This window comes from Mesocricetus auratus, unplaced genomic scaffold, assembly GCF_017639785.1.
Source record: "Mesocricetus auratus isolate SY011 unplaced genomic scaffold, BCM_Maur_2.0 Super-Scaffold_100011, whole genome shotgun sequence".
Taxonomy (NCBI): domain Eukaryota; kingdom Metazoa; phylum Chordata; class Mammalia; order Rodentia; family Cricetidae; genus Mesocricetus; species Mesocricetus auratus.
Genome location: NW_024429195.1, coordinates 6,984,260 through 7,002,733, shown reverse-complemented (window position 1 = coordinate 7,002,733; position 18,474 = coordinate 6,984,260). Strand labels below are relative to the sequence as shown.

The window sequence follows — 18,474 nt, the reverse complement described above, 5'->3', positions numbered from 1 at the left end:
TTTCCATGAAGACCCTGAGTGTGTGTGTGTGTGTGTGTGTGTGTGTGAGTGTGTGTGTGTGAGTGTGCGTGTGTGAGTGTGTGTGTGTATGAGTGTGTGTGTGCGTGTGTGTGAGTGATTGGAGGGAGGCTTACCAAAGGTACCGAAAGGGAAAAATGGTTCAGATTTAAATTCATATAGACGCCTTTAAACACGAGGAAGTACTTGTGTTCTGGTTCTAGAGTTGAGAGTCAAAGCACACTAACCTGCGAGAGTCGGTCGTGCTCAGAAGCATCCTTCCCCCACTGCAAGTAGCCAACATCACTGCGGGTCAGGACTCCATGTAACGTTTCCTCAGAGTTTCCTTTCTCATAGCCATTGAAGACATTTGGACTCGCTCTCCCAGTCAAGATCATGTTTATAACTGCCTAGATGGAAGAGTTTGTTAATATTTACATTTCAGGTAGCAATGAAAGGAAGACTGTCTTCTTTTAAAAGCCCTCAGTGGTAGAGGGCTTGCCTCTCAGGCACACACACACACACACACACACACACACACGAATGCAGCTATGCAAACACAGCTCTGTAAAAGCATATGTGTGATATGAAATTGGTAGAATTAAAACCATAGTTGTGGGCAGGGCGTTGGTGGCGCACGCCTTCAATTTCAGCTCTCAGGAGGCAGAGGCAGGAGGAGATCTCTGTGAGTTTGAGGTCAGCCTGGTCTACAGAGAGTTCCAGGACAGCCTCCAATGCAATGCAGAGAAACCCTGTCTCGAAAAACCAAAAACCAAAACCAAAACAAAAAAAAAAGCATAGTTGTTTTTTTGTTCTTCTTTTTTCCCTGAGTCTCATTCTAGAACTCACTCCTCCCACCCACTCAATGGCTTTTATTCCCGTATATTTGTTTTAAATGAGCTTTCCATTGTTGTGACTTACGAAGCACAGAGCTAAAATGTTGTTTGTCGTTTGTTTTGTTGGATATTAGGGATACCTGTTGAGTCTTGCCAAGGATCTCAGTTTCTGAGATCTCCGGCTTTTGTGGGTAATGTAGGAAGGACTGTGGAAGCCCGGAAGGTAGGGACTGAGATTGCATGACTTCATCTTTCAAAGACAGCACGACCAGGTCTTGCTCAAGGAGAAAACGGACTCATTAAAAAGCAAGCCTGATCCAGAGTCCCTGAAAGAAACGTGAAGTCTTCCCGCCTACCTGCCTGCACAGGATGCTTCCCGCACGGGACTGCAAGAGATGGGTGGTGGTGGAATCCAGGTCTTTCTGAAGCCTGCAGGATGAGGGGAGCTGTCAGCATCTGGCCCCAAACAGTGATCACATATAGCAAGGCCACTGTCCCTTGCTCATGCCTTCGACATCCCCGGGGACCAGGACCAGGGCTGCAGGGTTCATAGAGAAGCTGCGGTTTGGATGATGACGTAAGGAGTAAGTGGGGAGGGAAGAGGAAGAAGGCGCATGCGCACCACACGACGAAATCCCTGCGTGCGCCCTAGACCGGTGCTGGGCTCCCTCAGGAAGGGGCTTATCCTCCGTGGCAGATGCTCGGCTGACAGTGGTGACACCTGGTCACACCAGACAGTGTTGGCCAAGGGCCTGGTGACAAGTGTCTTCTACCGTTGACCCATCTTGCCAGCTCCCTGGCTCCACATCACCCCTATTTTGAATGAAAATCACACTGAGTTGCCCATTCTGGCCTTAAACTCACCCTGTAACCAGGCAGACCTTGAACTTGTGGTCCCCTTCACGCAGCCTCCTGAGTGGCTGCGTTTGCAGGCTTGTGAAGGCATGCCAAGCACATCTTTATCCTAGCAAACGACTCAAAGGATTGGCCTATTCATTAATATTGAAGATACTAATGGGAAGAATATTCATGTTTAGGAACGGGGCTACACTTCAATACATGTTGACTTAAATGAACCTACTAACCAGATGCCAGCATAGCCCGTGCAACTGTGGCTGTTGTAAAAGACAAGTTTCATGGACACTGGGGAGACCTTGGAATTCTCCCCTCCTAGGAGCCCCTACCCTTTGTCTGACCCTCACAGCCTCGTGCTTCTCTTAGAGTCGGCAAGAAAGTCTACCTCTTCTGTGAAACTTTCTGTGCACACTGCAGGACCCTTCCGCCTCTATCATCTACCAGGAGTCATTACCCCTACGCCACTTCGGGATGTCAGGGATGCCTAGGTTTCATCCACTATTTCTGGGTATGTCTCTTATCTTCCCCAGAGTGGAACCCACAGAAGATGAGCTTCTCACTGTCTCCTATTTACAGGTCCCACGTGCCAAGAACAGAACTTTGCATAGCATAGACAGGAGTTAGGATCCAAGGGGGATATTTTTGTGGATAATAAAATATTCACACAAGACACCTTGCCTACTCACGGATGAATCAACTAAAGAACAGAGTGGGCAGAAGGATAACTACTGGATAAAATATGGATTGAGAACATCTTCCCACCGGGTCCATGTCTATGTGATCCCAATCCTGTAGGCAATGACCGCGTGCGAACACTTGTGGAATTTACCTCTCAAATGTTCTGGAGAAGACCAGGCTGTACAGGAACAGCATGACACCGTGGCTTCCTTCCCCTTTGAACTGTGAAAAACAAGAACAACGTCTTTGCTTAGAAGCACTGCAGACACAGGGCACATGGGCGTGGGTGGGTGTGACGTCAAGGTCAGATCTAAGAAAAGCCCACCCCTTCCGAGCTGCAGGGAGAAGTGGAGGCTGTCTTCTTCCCGGCCACTTCCTTCTTCGCTTGGAACCCACCAATGGGCCGACCTTCTCTAGTTCTTCAACTTAGCCTTTCTTTTTCCTATTTCTATTTAGGGATTCTCTCTACATCATGGCTAAGATAGACGGTGTGTTCCCTAGCAGGACCGTTGATGTTACGCTGCGCTGACCTGCTTTGCTGACTGTGCGTCCGGAGTCGCCCCCATTGAATTCAGAAGGAGCAGGAGACTCGGAAAGAGCTTTGACACTGACAGGTGCCCGAAGACAGCTTTATCCATTAGCTCCTTTACTTTTAGTTTCCTTTAGTCTTACATGCAACTTTCAGCAAATATTACAACCCTCTCTCCCCGGGATTTGTTGCAAAGGTTAAATGGAATAATGCACAGCCGCACACCTTGGTTCTTGGAACAGTCGGACTCCGGACCCTAACAGTTCTGGGAAGTGGGAGTTTAAAACCAAGGTTTGGCGTAGGGCACTGCTTTCCCCGAAGGCCCTAGGATAGGTCCTTCCTGAGTCTTCGGACATCGCTTGTTGAAGCCATCATTACTTGTTGGTGCTCAGGCCCATCACCGAGGCGTCTCTCTGCCTTAGCTGGGTCTCACTGCACTCTTCCCCCAAAGCAGTCTGCAAATGTCCCCTCTTGCAAATACATCCATCATTGGATTCCAGCTCACCCTGATCCAGCCTCACCTCTTCTGAACTTGACCACATCTTTAAATGACCACATTTTCAAACAAAGATCCCACTCCTAGGAACTTCAGTCTGTATGTTTGTGGGGCAGGGGAGGGGGAGCGCTAGGACCTCAGCACTTTGCTCGACCGAGGAGGTGGGGCTGAGCATGTCTAAATAGAAAGGGACGCAGGACAGATACAACTGATGGTAAGTAGGGTTTGATTAAGGTCTGTTGACTACAGTGTAGCCTTACCCGAGGCTCTCCCTCACCCAGGAAATGGTGCCTGCTCCTCCTTAGCGGGGCCCTCATGTCTCTCCACCAGGACTGCAGTCCTCGTGGGTTTAAGGTGTCTTCTACTCATGCCTACCTGATGCTTAGTTTTTGATGGGGAAATGTGTTGGCAGCCTCAGCTCAGATCCTCTGATGGAAAGCCTGTCTGCATCAGTTTAGCCAAGATCGTGGGCAGTGTGTATGTAAGCACTCACGCCTAAGCTCTCTGCCTCTATTGCCTTTGCAGTGGGCTTTATAGATCTCACTTCTGCCCGTGTTCTCTGCGGCTCATGGCTTCACGGCTAGTCTGCTAATTGCCTCTGCTTACCCTGTAGGGTTCTGATTCTTCAGAAAAACCATGTTTCGTTTTCTTTTCCTTGATAGAAGTCTTTAAAAAACACCTTCCACTTTCCTACCATTATTATCTACTACTTTGTCCCCTCCTTGCCCAGGGAGGGGAAGAAGCTGTGCAGCGGTGCATATTGTGACAGTGTCATTGGAAGAGATGAAAGGCAGCTGCCTTTGCCAGGCTGGAAGTCACTTACCTGAAGTGAACGTGAAGGATTTTTCACATAGCTTAGTTTTCCTCCATTTTGTTTGTTATTCGTTAGATGATGCAAGCTCCTCTCAAAAGAAATCCTGGTATACGGCCTGAAAGGTGCTATTTTCTGGAATTGATTAGCTGGAGAAGAGGAGGCATCCATGAGTGGCCTCTGTGTGATCTGGCCTCTTTCCAGGCCGTGAGGAGGGAAAGGCGAAATGTCTGTCTCTTGTTTCTTAGCCCTCAGAAACGACCTGGTTTTCTTAACAAGCACCATTGGAAATACGCTCTTTGCAAAGAATGAAGATCTCTGTAAGATCCGTTCTACAGACACAGATTACCTCAACACTTAAACACTTACACATTGCAAATGATCATAGATGAATTTCTCAGTGGCTTCTCTCTCTGAAAACTCAAACAGTTGGAGCTGCAGATCAGGAATTGAAGATAAAGAAAAAACAAGAAGGAAGATGAAAGGCATCTCTAAGAGATATCATGTCGCTGTCATTACCTAACGGGAGGCTTTTGTTTCGTTACAAAATCGCATTGCTAAACACTGACATCAAACACAAGGCCACATAAAACACACTTGGTAAAGCCCGGTGGTGATGGCATCCAGGTGATAGCCCTCAATTTTGAGTCACTATGATATCTCAAATAATAAAACCACCAGCGGATATTTTTCCCCAGGTAGAGTCTAACTATCTTTATGATGACAGATAGAGGCAGTCAATGCTGATTTCAGCTGTGGAATCCTTTTTTTAAGGTGGCGTGTGTCAAACACAGGGCCTAGCAGCGTATTTTACCACTAAGATACACTGAACTGAAGTCTACCAGAATGCGGTACGTGCTTAATCCAAGCGAGCTTTAGGAGAAATGCGCCATTTTGGCCGCCAGTAGTCACTTACAGCCATTGGTCCCTCCGGTTAATCCGGGTCCTCAGTGGGGGCTGGGCTCCCACGACCATGTGCACACTTAAGCGTCACTGACCCTTCAGCTAACACAGTGGCTGGGGTGAACTCACCCTCTCAATGAAGTTGTCGCTGGAGTGGTCAAGAATGGAAGTGCTGTGGATGTCTTCGGTGACAAGACAGAGGACGGCCTTCCGAGCGGCCCCCGCAGTCCATAGGATGCCAGCCAGCACAGCAGCTAGGGCTTGGCCCTGCACACGCTGGCTCAGGTGACGCAGACTGCAAGGCAAGACAAGACAGCAACGGAATGAGCAGCCTGGCCTCTATGTTTATGTCTTTTTCTGGGTGCGTGCGTGTGTGTGTGTGTGTGTGTGTGTGTGTGTGTGTGTGTGTGAGTGTGTGTGTGTGTGAGTGTGTGTGTGTGTGTGTGTGTGTGTGTGGCCGCCTCCTGGCTCCCCTCTCAGCCCGCAGTACCGGGGAGTCACAGGATAGTCTGATCTTGGACTATAGCTGCCCATTAATCCTCTCAGCAGCACCAGCCTGTTCCATCCTATGTGTCCCGCTGCTGTCTGCCTCTGAGCGCCAAGACGGGTCACCTTGAATGTGTTGCCAACAGTCGTCTTTCAAGTCCAATCCTACATCATCCTTGCGGTTTGACCTCCCACGACGTTCACTTTGCAAAACCCCCTTCCCGGATGGAGCCCTAAGGCTCCCCTGCACATTCCCGGGTCTTTCCCTCGGGCACGCGCACCTGCTGTTTCCACAGCCTCTCTCCCCTCCTGCTCGCATCGGCTCACCCTTGGCCGTCGCTAGGCACTTTGCACGTATTACCTCGTTTAACCCACGAGCATGCTCTGTGGCAGTACTGGGTTTGCTCCCGTTTTAGAGGTGAGATACGGAGGTTGAGTCATTCGGGCCATCGGGGTCCCGAGTTTTGTTTTTCTTTACTGTCACATCTCAGGACACACCGGTGCCCCAAGGATCTCCAACTTCTCTGGGAAGTGGGAGCAACCTTTTTTTTATGCTTTGTTTTGCAAGGAAACACTGACAGAGACTAGCGGTCATTCTTATTGCTCGCCTAGCTCTTTGATGGTATAGAATAAGTGCAAAGCTTGCACAGGCAGAATGCTTACAGGGAGGAGAGGGAACTTGTGGCGGGGAAGGCTACCAGGAGCAGGGCTCCCAGAGCAGTGCTCCCAGAGCAGTGGCTTATTTACATGTGCTCAACGAGTTAGCCCAGGCCAACTGCTAGGTGTGTACTTACGTAGGAAACGGGTGTGTGTTTCCATTCAAATCTCTTCTACTCTCACAGTGTGTCCCCCATCTACTTTGGGTTCTGCTCCTTTTGATTCCAACTTTTCCACTTTTCTAATGGCTTGGCGTCACTTTGCCCAGAAATGACTGAGTGACTTTCCCTTTGGAGGGCCCTAGCCGATGACTGGCCCCGGTGGGTCATGTGGAACCCCTGCCGAAGGTGGGCAGACTGAAGAGCAGCGTGGGTTCCCTGGCTCCGCCTAGCGTCTCACTGAGACGTCTGGGGACCACCCCATCCTGAAGGTGTCTCTCCCTCCTAGTCCTGCTTCCTCACCCTCTAATAGGCTGATCTGAGTGTGAGCATAACAGGGTTCCACATCAGCAGGTTAAGTAGGAAGATGACTCCTTCATTTGTGGGCTCCTTCATCGCTGCCCGAGTCTCTGTAGGGACGTTATGTCGGGCCTGCCCATCTCACGTGGGAAACTCAGCACACCTCAAACCCTGTGTTTCACTTCACCCGGCCCGTGGTCTGCAGTAGGCCACGGAATCTGTCAAGCTTATTCTGTAGGTGAACACTGAGTGTGACCTCAGGAGCGCCCTCCCCTGGTTAACCCAGCCCCTCTGGGAGAACCTGAGCCATTTCTGTCTTAAAGCACCGGCATCCTTCCTGAGGCAACCCGAGAATTCTTTGTGGCTGCTGAGCATGTGAAGATGCTAGGTCACCAGGCCACCTTGTATGCACTCACCAGCCACAGCCCTCTTACCTGTGAAGGCCGCCGTCTTTTTCCTCTCTGGAAAACAGTAAGTATTTGATGACGCAACCTTGTACAGCCATCTGAATGCTCTGGGCTCCTCCCTGAAGTGGGTTAAAAGGCCAGTGAGGTGCACGGCTGGAGCTGGGTGAGGGCGCTTCCAGTGAAACCCCAGGGACAGCATTACAGGAAGTCAGTCTCGGAACTGGACGCTGTCCTCCTTTGTGCTCCTCTGCAACCTTCCCTTTGTGCTGTCTCCTGGGAGCTTAGCAAAGGGCCCTGCTCCTCTGCGTCACCTTCTCTGTGGGCTACGGCTGGATGCCATCAGCAAGCCAGCATCTACCAGCTTCCTGTGGCCCCCTCAGGAAGGAGGCAAGGAACCAGTTGGCTAGCCCCTGAAATTGAGGTGTGATGAGTGACTTCTGACGTGAATTACTGATATTTCAAACAAGCCAGAAAGGTTTTCTAGATCTCTTTCTGCCTTGCAAATCTTTCTGGGGGCTCGAAATTTGGAGAGAAGCAGCACGACGAGAATTGAGAAGGGTTGGAGGGATAAGGAGATGAGGACTTGGTTAGAGCCTAACCAGTATTTGGTAGCATTAAAGAGCCTTTTGTCATTCATAGATGCACGTTCATTCCTGCATTTGATTATAGTGACACGTGCATCCATATAGAAGTTTAGACCAGCAAGACGGGACTAGGAACAGGAAGTGACCGAGCCAGCTGTCACCTTTTCTACTTGTAAAGCAAAAGCCAGATCAGAAAAAGGACTGTGAAACTTGAAGTGTGCCTTCCTCCAGACGCTGCCCAGGACATGGACGGTATTCCCAAAGAGACTTCGTTGCAACATCTGAAAAAGGGGGATAAAAAGAACAGTGAAATAAATGATTCGACCAATGGTAGATCCTCCTGGACACGACCCTCTTGGTGAAGTCATCCAGTCTTGTTCTCATCTATGTTCAGATTTGTCTCAGCCTCGAGTTTCAGTTTTCACTGTAAAAAGTCCTGGGCAAAGCTTTCACATCAGGTTTTCTTAGGGCACTGTCCCGGAAATTTTGATGTGTCTGGTTGCGTCTCTGTGTCTCATTTCCTCTGCAAGCCAGCACTACTGTGTGAGACAAACTTAATATAAGAAACTAAGACACAGCCGGGCGTTGGTGGCACACACCTTTAATCCCAGCACTCGGGAGCAGAGGCAGGGGATCTCTGGGAGTTTGAGGTCACCTGGTCTACAGAGCGAGTTCCAGGACAGGCTCCAAAACAATAGAGAAACCCTGTCTCGAAAAACAAAAACAAAAACAAAAAAAAAAAAAAAAAGAAAAGAAAAGAAACTAAGACACTTAGCATCCTCCTCTTATCTAGTTTGGGGTCTGGAGGCAGAGAAGGGAGATACTAGCCATCACCAAGCTAGCAGAAACAATGAAGTTGCACCCGTTCCTCAATTGTGTCGCCCAGTTTGATTCTGTATGTTCCATCTTTACCTTTCATTTTTTGTGTGCACCCCACTGCTCAGTTAATAAATGGGGTTGCTTTTGTGATTTAGCGAAGGCTTGTTGTAAAAGGACACTTTTACCACTTCCTCTAGTGAGAAACAAAATCACTTGTCACACGTCATCAGAGAAGTAAAACGGAAGCTGAGCAGTTTTAAGGATTACAGCTGGAGCCTGCTGCTGTGACTCGGCTCTTTGTCACCAGAGAGGGGAGAGGTTTCAAAGAGGAGTAGGTGTGTCCTGTCCTCTGTGGAGTCTGTCCCCACGTGCTGCTGACAGCTCTCCTGTCCCGCCAGGTCCTGCCACCGTTTGTCCCAGAAAAACAACTGGAGACGCTATATTCATTATAAAATTATTGGCCGATGGCTAGGGCTCCTTACTGGCTAGCTTTGTCTTAATTTTTAACCCATTTCTATTAATCTATGTATTTCCACATGGTCTGGGCTTACTGGGAGAATGCTTGAACCTGTTACTCCTTGGCGGTCTACACGGCGATTGTTTTTTGGTGAGCTCTCCCCTGCCTTCCTTCCCCAGAATTCTCCTCCTCTCCTATCCCCACCTGTTTTCCTGCCTCTCTGACCAAACAGCATTTTATTCATCAACCAATAAGAGAAACATATATATAGAAGGTCGTCCCCCATCACCCATGGCCTGCCAAAGTGGGGAAGGGGATAACTCCCTCCAAGACAACAGATTTGTGGTGTGTTATGTAATGCCACATCTCTAGGAGCAGAGGGTCTGAACAGAGAGGAAGGCAGGCTCATGTCAAAGGTGTCCTGGGATTGAGAGCTGAGAAGCTGGGGAGGGGGCAGAGGGTGACACAAACACCGAGAATGGAAAGAAAGCCTGACCCCAGAGGGCTTTAAATATCGTGCCAAGGTGTTTGGAGCCGGTCATTGCAGAACAAGAACTAACTGACTCCAGAGTCCAGCGGGTCCACGGCCGGGGTCCCTTTTCCTGGGTCCCTTGGGTTTGCAGAAGGAGAACTAGAAGGAGCGTGAACCTGGCATGCTGTTCCCTTCCAGCCCAGGGGCAGGTTTCACAGCTGGAGTTGATTTCTGTCCAGCTCCGTGCCCACCTTCAAGAAAAGACTGTCTTCACAGACACTAGACTTTTCCTTGGGAACCAGAGCGGAGTAGTCTTAAAGAAAAGCTCTCTGAGCTGGTTCTCAGGGCAAGGGCTTGGCAAGGAAAAGCAGCCAACATGCCCAGTAGCTGCCCTTGGAGATACAAGACAAGGAGCCCAATGTGGCAAAGAGGCCACTCCCCGGCTCCCCCCCCCCCACCATGTGTGCAGGGGAAGCATCATCACAAGCCAACGAGAAGTGATTCCTACAGACTTGGAGTTTGAATAGCCCAGAAGAAAGACTTTAGGCTTGAAAGCCATCTTATAGTAAAGGCAAACGAGGCTCACTACTGTTTATGATTAAACCTGTTTCTCAGGGATTAGGAATAAACCTGTTTCTCAGGGATTGGGCTATGTCCACCTTAACCTTAACTACAAACGGTTCTGTACTGCCTGACCCAGGAATCGCAAACATGTCTTTGCTTAAAAAGGGCTACTATGACCACCTGTGGTTAAGGCTGCATTGCTATGCCCACCCATTGTTATGACCACCTTGCCGCAAACACCACGTTATGACTACCTTGCCTCCATGTCTTTGCTTCAGGGGGTTGTTATGACCAACTTGTGTTCTGCTTCTGTGACCCCTGCGTATTTGCCTGCCAGACACCCCACTTAGAAACCCCCTTCTCCTGAGCTACAAGGCCCTTATCTCATCCATGTCCAATTCTGATCTCTTGAACCCCACCGAGAGAGAGAGAGAGAGAGAGAGAGAGAGAGAGAGAGCCTGTGTATAAGAATAAAAAAGCTTGCCTTAACTAATAGTTTGCTTTAACTAATTTGGCCGTGGTGTGAGCCAGTGGTCTTTCTCCTGGAATCCATGGGATCAACAGTCTCCAACCCCAGGACCGAGAAGCTCCGACTTGACTCTGATCCCATTGACCGTGGAGACCATCTTTGGTCCGTATTTCCGTACGGCAAAGTGGGGTAGCCACAGCATGCCAGTTGTTGACGGAGAGGGATGGAAAGGGGCTCTGGGAGCCATGAGTGCTGGGTGAATGTGGAATGCCAGCATCCACGCGAAAACACTGCCTGCCAGTGTGTAATTGTCTATGCAGCGTGGAGAAAGTCCCAACACAGATGGGAGTCTGGCAAGAAGGGAGGAATACATTTGAAAGATTAAGGCTAAGAAGGCTCAAGATGCACATTCAATGTAAAACCGACTTTGATTCCAGCCAGGTTTCCTGTTGCTGCTGCTATCTGCCGCCCTCAACTTCCATTTGCACCCCAGGGTCACTCAAGAGCGGGGAGCTGGAGGCCCCCCTCCCCGGCCCCCAGCCAGTGTGACAAAATGATATCTTACTTACATAATGTTCATTTTCATATCAGATAAAACTTATAATAAAATGAAGCTGACTCGCACTTAAGGATATTTATATGTTGTGCTGCTTGGGAACTAGAGGGCTGTAAAAGATGACTGTAATGGTCGCTATTACTCAGCACAATAAACCAGTTCACGGCGTTTCTAGTCTAACTTTCCAGTCCTTGCAACATAGGCATCCCAACAGGTGCTCAGTCATTCTCCCAACACATCCAGTACCTACATTGGGCATTGGCTCCTGCAGTCCGTATCCTCACCTGTTCGGATGTGCACGCGTGGCACTCGCGTGAATGACGATGACTGTCATCGTCACAATCACCATCCTCAGGACGGAACACGGAGCCAGGAGAGAGGGGATTTTGTTACAAATGCAGGACGATTTACAAACATGTGGGCGGAGGGTCACCGCGGTGCTGTGTGCTTGCATGGGGCCTCGGGGCAAACAACTGTGACAGTTCCTCCACCTTGCATGCTTGCTGAGGCTGTTTCACGTTTCACTAGAAACTGATCTCCTTGCTGGAGAATCCCATGGGAAATTACCCACTCTGTTCTAGGAACCCAAGGTCAGGATGTCCTAGTTAACTTGGCCTTTTCGTGCAGAACCTCCTACAGATAGCCACTTAGCTTCTGCTAAACTGCTTGCTTCTGCAAAGCCTCCTAACCCCGCCTCTGTGGCTGCCAAGCAAGATGCCAGGTTGTCGGTCTTGCCTTCAAAAGCCTGCTCTCTGGACACTCGGGATCACACCTAACTAGATCCCCGTATACCTGGGTGTGGTCCCAGCTGGCAGGAATAAGGCATTCAGTTGTCTATAAACTGTGTCATTTCTGGGGGGCTACCCATAGCACAAGAGTGGGAGTCATCACTTATGACCTCTAGGTGGGAGGCGGCGGGGTCTCGAGAGAGGAAAAGGAGCATTCTCACCTCGTTTGAGTTTTTCTTTCCTCTCCCCGTTCCCCAAACCCAGCAGAAGCCAAAGTAAAGATTTCCCTATTGGTAGGGGTGCCTCCCTTATAACCCTGCAGTTGAGGCTCATGGGCGAAAGCATGATGGATGGTGGTTCATAGCAAATTCACTAATGGGTCCTAAAATGACTCAGAGGGACACACAGAGACAGACAATTAAGAACTCCCTGTCTAGGAACCAGACCTCACGCTGGGGCACCAGGCTCTGCCTTCCAACACCAACAAACACACCTGCTGTCCCTCTAGCAGACCCCGTTGTTCATCTCTTGCTATCATTTGTTACTATGAGAATTGTGGGGAGGTTCGCAGCTATATCAGGGTCTGTTTATTGGTTGCCAATCTGGTTATTGGAACCAGAACGTGTTCCAAGCTGGGTGAGGGAGAAGGGTCTGGAACCAGAAGAGGATGGGGATCGGGGACCACAGGGATGGAGGACTATTGGACAGGACTGGGTAAGAGCCTAGCGGTCATGACGGTCATGACTCTTTCTGTTTCATCAGGGGCTGTCAACCCATTCCGTCCACCAAGTCGGGAAGGAAAAACACTCTAGTCTTAGACAAAAGGCAAGAAAAGGCAAGAAACCCGAGAAGTGAGGCTGGAGCAGGCGGGCAGGTTGCTGCACCCAGCCCCCATTTCCTGGGGGCCAGGAGAGTTCCCAGCCTAGAGACAGCCTGCACCCTGTCAGGAAGCATCGTGCATCACGCCCAGAGCTACACAAAAGACATTCAGTGAGTGCTTTGACTCAGAGTGTCTGATAATTTGCCAGGCGGCTGCACTCCCGAAATGCTGATTAGAACCGGTCAGGGGTTCCAAGACCAGGCACGTTGAGAATCCCGACGCCGCTGCGAGGTGCAGTCCCAAGGTGTGTTTAATGAATGCTGCCCTTATTCAGAGGGCACGCTAGCATCTGGGCCACGTACTGGGAATAAATCCAAATTCATTTTTTAAAGAAAAATCAATTCTCTCCACTTCTGGGACTTCCTTAACACTCCATCAACTCCATTTCCACCACGCTGGAAGCTTTTGTTTTACAGCCTTTTCTGCAGGGAAAGAACTGCCTGGGGGGAGGCGGGGAGACCTCCCCTGGCCTCTGCTTGGGTTTGCCAATGAGCGGAGCTTTCCAGCCTGTGCTCTTCTGCCTCCCAGTACGCGGCTCCCAAACATCTGCGAGCGCTGTTTTTATTTTTAAAATGTGTGTGTGTTTTAAAAATAGACAGTACATTGTGTGACTCAGAAGCCAGAGTACAAAATGTGTACTGTGAAAAACAAGGATCCCTCCCATTAGTCTCCCTGTCCCGCACCCCCTCGTGGCCTAGGAAGCCTTGCAGAATTTATCTCTTTATTTCCAGGCAAACACCAATGTAGAGTCACAATTTTCTCTCTTTTTCACATAAAAAGGTAGTCTGTTTTTCAGACATGTAAATTTTAAGATGATAATCTACATAGACACTTCTTATAGATGTCAAAGAACATTGTCTTATCAAGTAAGACGCATAGACAAGCTGAGTGACCCTCACCCAGAGCACTTGGAATGTTTCAAATTCTGGAATATTATGTGTGTACAGTCAGGTGTGTATGTGTGTGTGTGTGTTAGGATACCTTGGGAACAGGGCTCAATTACGAATATGAAGCTAGTTACACTTTATATACACCTTGATCCCATTGCACGAGGAAGTTGATATGACATTTAGTGTGCCTGGTTTTTCTCCCCCAACAACACAATGTCAGGTGTGGAACTCACCTCTTGTGATGCCAGTGGGCTTTGGAACATTTAAGGTACTGGGCTAGACATGAGTGGGCGCATTTGCTGTGACTTCTGAACTCTGTCACAGCGTGGACATCGTAACCTCTGAGGAGACAGGACTCCCAGGGTTACCCACTACTGTTCATTCCTTGGGAAGAAGAGAACAGCTAACTGGGAATCTAAGGCACAAGTTCAGACTCCATTTCAGGCTTCAATGGAGTTGAGCGTCTTGGATCTTATGCGACCTCGGCTGCCTGCCTGTTCTGTGGGCCAGGGAGAGGAAAAAAAGGCATGAGGAAGACGGATCTGCCTATGAGAAAGCACCTTGGTGCCCAAGAAACCCAATGGAGACTTTACGTGACAGTTTGGGTGGACCCTAGTAGTGTGCACAAACTTTAGCCTCGAATGTGTGTGGTGTGTCTGGTCACACAGCGAATGCTGTTGGTCTTTGCCAAGATGCTTTGGTTGTCTTTGCAACTGTCCAGGGACACTTGTCTTGAAGGAAGTGCTTCTGCTAACACTAGTCTTTAACCCTTGAGGTTCTAGAATGTGGCATAGACATTTGGAGGGCGGGGAGAGTATGGGGCGTTGTCTTGGAAGCCCAAGCGTCACTAAGATTTAAAGGGTCCTATTGGACAACCTAACCAGAGAGACCACTCACTCCAGCTGGTACCTTTTCCTGGCTTAACCTCACCCCACTTCCCATGTCTTTTGACCATGACAGAAGCTCTTTCTGACTCTTGACAGAACCTTGCTGCCAGCCCTGGCTTGTTTGACCCTATAGAGTGACTCTGCTTTTAATCCCTGGCTAGGCCTCTGACAAAATTCTCACTCTCACGAGGGCCAAGACTTGAATTCAGTAGCCCCGGCTGTCCTGAACTCAACGTGTAGACCAGGCTGGCCTTAGACTCAGGGAGCTCCTCCTGCCTCTGCCCCTTGAGTGCTGGATTTAGAGATGCGTGCCATCATGCCTGGTCTGTCAAGTTCTTTTTAAGTCTATGTATTAATTGATAGCTCCCAAAACCGTTTCTTTCTGAGATCAATGCCTTGTTCTAAGACCAGACCCCTCAAACTCCTCTTTCTCTCTCTCTCCCGCCTGTCCTTTTCACACATTTGTAGCTCTCATCCATCTGTCACTTAGAGGGCCTGTCATAGGGCACGTCATGTAACAAACCATTAGAATGTAACTCTTGCCCTCCCTCAAATATAACTGTCAGGTTGAGGACATAAAGAGAAGTAGAGTCTGTGAGGAAAAGACAGTCACCGCCAGTGTCCTTGACAACTACCATAAATAAGTCATTTGAATTATATACTCCTGTTACCAATAGTAGCCATCTGTGGTCTCATCTCCGGCAATCCCTCACGGGACGGGAGATCCAATTCCCCAGTGTTGTTGACTGGGGGAGGATCGCGTTTCGTTTCATGTTTAATTGACAAGCGGTACTTACTGTGGCCATGGCTGGGGAGATGGGAAAACCACTCAGTTTTGAAGAGATGATGGAGAGTTTGGGGGTCGGACAAAAGCTACTGGAGGGCAACTGTCCTCGTCCTTTGGACCAAAGCATCCGTGATCTGTCTCCAGTTTCCTCAGCAGACACGTGACTGCCGTCACCAACCTGTATGAAACGTCACGGAAAGCAAGGCAGGCAGCTAGTGAAGAGAGGGCTTTTAAGTCTGCCAGCATCAGGTTGTCTTAAATCCCACTTCTAAAGATGTCTGAAACTGTGATAAGCCGTGGGAAAGGGCTGGAAAAGCCCAGTGTCTGTGTCAAAGGGATTGCTCCTGAGTTTTGAGGGACTGAGACGGTGAACTGTAACTATGGAAACATAATTAATGCTATCAGCCCCTTGACTTGGAATTATGTTTGGGGAAGACTGCAGATGTCCCGTCGCCCCCTTCTGTCTTGTTTTGAGGTGACAGTGTTTTGTAAGTGTTATTGAGTCATCCGTCCAGGTCAGGCTATCTCTGTTATCTCGTTAACCGGACAATCAAAGGATTGGGTTAACCCCCACCCCCACCCCACCCCTTTAATTCTTTCTGATTCTTAGTCTTCCTCAAGGGACTATCAACTTAAAACACTCACCCTACCTTTAAAAATAAAAAAAAATCTATGTTCACGTTTCCCAACTGATGCTTGTGTCATTTCTGAGTCCGTTAACATCAATTTACTCGTTCCTATGCTGGTGTGATGGGAACAGCTTCCCGAGTGACCACGAAGAGCTCTGCCTTCTCAGAGTTTCTGCACTCCTAGAGGTGAGGGTGCTCTCTTATCTCATGAACACAGCATCTAAACCACAGACGCTGATGGGCTGAGGGGGGATTTTGTAACCCGAATGGGAAATCATCACATTCGTACCAATGGACGCTTACCCATCCTGTGTAAAAGTGTAACTTGGCATTTACTGACTCTTTCCTTCCAGAAACCGTCTTATCTTCTGAGTGTCCTATCTCCCCAGTGGTAACTATGGGCATTTAATATTTCCAGAACTAAACTGGAGGTGTTATCTCCCTGATTCTAATTTAGACTGTGGCTAAGGGAACTTCAGAAAAAAAAATAAGGCTTTTGCTCACAAGTTATTCCCAAGAAGGATAGTGCTTTAACCATGTAGTTAAAATATTGACAGTTCAATTGATCACATATGTTAGTGCCGGGAAAAGTCACCTCAAGGGCTTGTGCCACACTGGTTTAGAGACTGAGGTGCACTCTGACATCCAAGGTCAAGACCTTGTTACGTCTTTTTAGGCTATACAGATTACAAACATCTTTAATTTACAGAGAAATGGGAAAATGCCCTTTCAACACCTGAATATAATTTTATTTTCCTTATTTAAAAACAGCAAGGGAGAACAACTTTTCGGGAGCCAATAAAGGCAACTATTTGTCTTTTTTTTTTTTCCGAGACAGGGTTTCTCTGTATTGCTTTGGAAGTTGTCCTGGAACTCTTTCTGTAGACTGGGCTGGCCTCGAACTCACAGAGATCCTCCTACCTCTGCCTCCTGAGTGCTGGGATTAAAGGAGTGCACCACCAACACCCAGCCAAGACGCCTAAAGAAAAGTAGCTTTAAAGACAACTATTTTTAAAACTACTTTTCTTTAGGGACATGACCACAGTCGGGTTGTCACAGGGTAGTTTTATTTTTAATAAGTGTAAGAACTTCCTATTCTAATATCACCTTTTCTAAAATAATAGCATTATGGTGTGCTTACTGATGAAAAATAGCTCTTAAAAGTAGGGAAAGGCCAGGCAGTGGTTGCGCACGCCTTTAATCCCAGCACTTGGGAGGCAGAGGCAGGTGGATCTCTGTGAGTGTGGTCTACAGAGCGAGTTCAGGATAGGCTCCAAAGCTACACAGAGAAACCCTGTCTCAACAAACAAACACAAACAGACCAAAAGCAGAGAGAGAAATTTATGAAGAAAAAAGTCTTCCAAGGTATTTCTACCCTTCTCCCTTTTCCACGTTAAATGCCAGTGCCTGAGTGACATTGTGTGCATTCAGAAAATGCAAAGAACGCTGTCTGATGTGATTGTTTGAAGAAGCAACTAGAGAAACAATACATTGGCTTTGAGAAAGTAATTACCTGAGGATTTGTGTTATTGGTTCCCAACCTGTAAGTGAAAGAGGAAACATCAGGTAAATGACTCAGTCCATCTAAACCTCACATCCTCACGCCTCCCCCCAGACCCTGTCTTGCTAGGGAGTCTCTGTCAGCAAACAGATGCATGGGATTTTAAATGTAAGTCTGTCATGGAAACTTACCATGCAGCCCGCACAGCTGATGACTTAAACATCTAGAATCCCCAGTTTGGAGAAGCGAGACAATGACATCTTACCTATGATTCTTACCTGAAGATTCCCCTCCATTTGTCAAGAAATAAAATTTTCTCAGTAATTTCATTTAAATCCAGCCCTAGAGGACTTTGTTCCTGGGCTGAGATCTCTGTATCCATTTAGATCAAGCGAGGACTTGGAATAAGGAGGCTGTTCAGATGGAGAAGCAGCCTGACTGTGGAGAGGAGAGGTGTCTGGATCACAGCCCGGAGCTCAGGCCACACAACTGCTGCTCTGAGCATATTCCATGAAACTTTCATTAGAGGTGGAGTACCTTATTTGTATTTCTGTCTACTGTGCAGGTGCCATGAATGTTTAATCCAAGATAGATTTATAAACAAAAGGATTTCAATTACCTGTATCAAATCATTGGAGATAATGTGATTGATGAGATACTATGCTGGTGTCATGTGATTGTTCCTTGAGCTAGAGTATCTCCTGGAAAGGGTTTGTACAGCAGAAATATGCTGACACTAGGACTGGAAGCCATCATGATCACATAAGTAAATGTTTGTATAGCTCAAGGACAACATTGGTTAACAAACAGATATCCGGTGTAGAATTTAGTGGACAGAATTCTGGCTCAAATGCAGAATGGCTGGTGTGATTTGTTTCAAGGAGAAATCTAAAAGTCCTATCTCTCCCTGTTGGCTGAATGCATTGCACTTACAATAATTGGTATAATAAAAAATATTAGTGGTTATGAGTATGCAGATTTTTCACGCCAGCTTGGCTACTGATGCAAAGACAAAGGATTAGTTACCAGCAAAAAGTTTTATTCCCTCTTCTGACTACTGAGTGTTAAAATTGATCATCTTTAGATCATTTTCTCTGTAGACATTCTGGACATCAATTCCATAAAACCCTAGGCATGC

General features: G+C 48.1%; 1 protein-coding gene across 1 annotated transcript in view; it reads right to left on the bottom strand.

Moving 5' to 3' along the window:
- Mindy4b (MINDY family member 4B) overlaps positions 1-16,142 on the bottom strand; it is a 31,489-nt gene extending 15,347 nt beyond the window's left edge. The window contains exons 1-9 of the mRNA XM_040755204.1: positions 16,125-16,142; positions 15,217-15,384; positions 7,859-7,978; positions 7,141-7,232; positions 5,235-5,400; positions 4,572-4,637; positions 2,518-2,588; positions 1,190-1,262; positions 246-407 (exon numbers count right to left, since the gene is read on the bottom strand). Of these exons, the coding sequence (XP_040611138.1) occupies positions 246-407; positions 1,190-1,262; positions 2,518-2,588; positions 4,572-4,637; positions 5,235-5,400; positions 7,141-7,232; positions 7,859-7,978; positions 15,217-15,384; positions 16,125-16,142 (936 nt within the window). The remainder of the gene's footprint in view (positions 1-245; positions 408-1,189; positions 1,263-2,517; positions 2,589-4,571; positions 4,638-5,234; positions 5,401-7,140; positions 7,233-7,858; positions 7,979-15,216; positions 15,385-16,124) is intronic.
- Between the last annotated feature and the right edge of the window lie 2,332 nt (positions 16,143-18,474).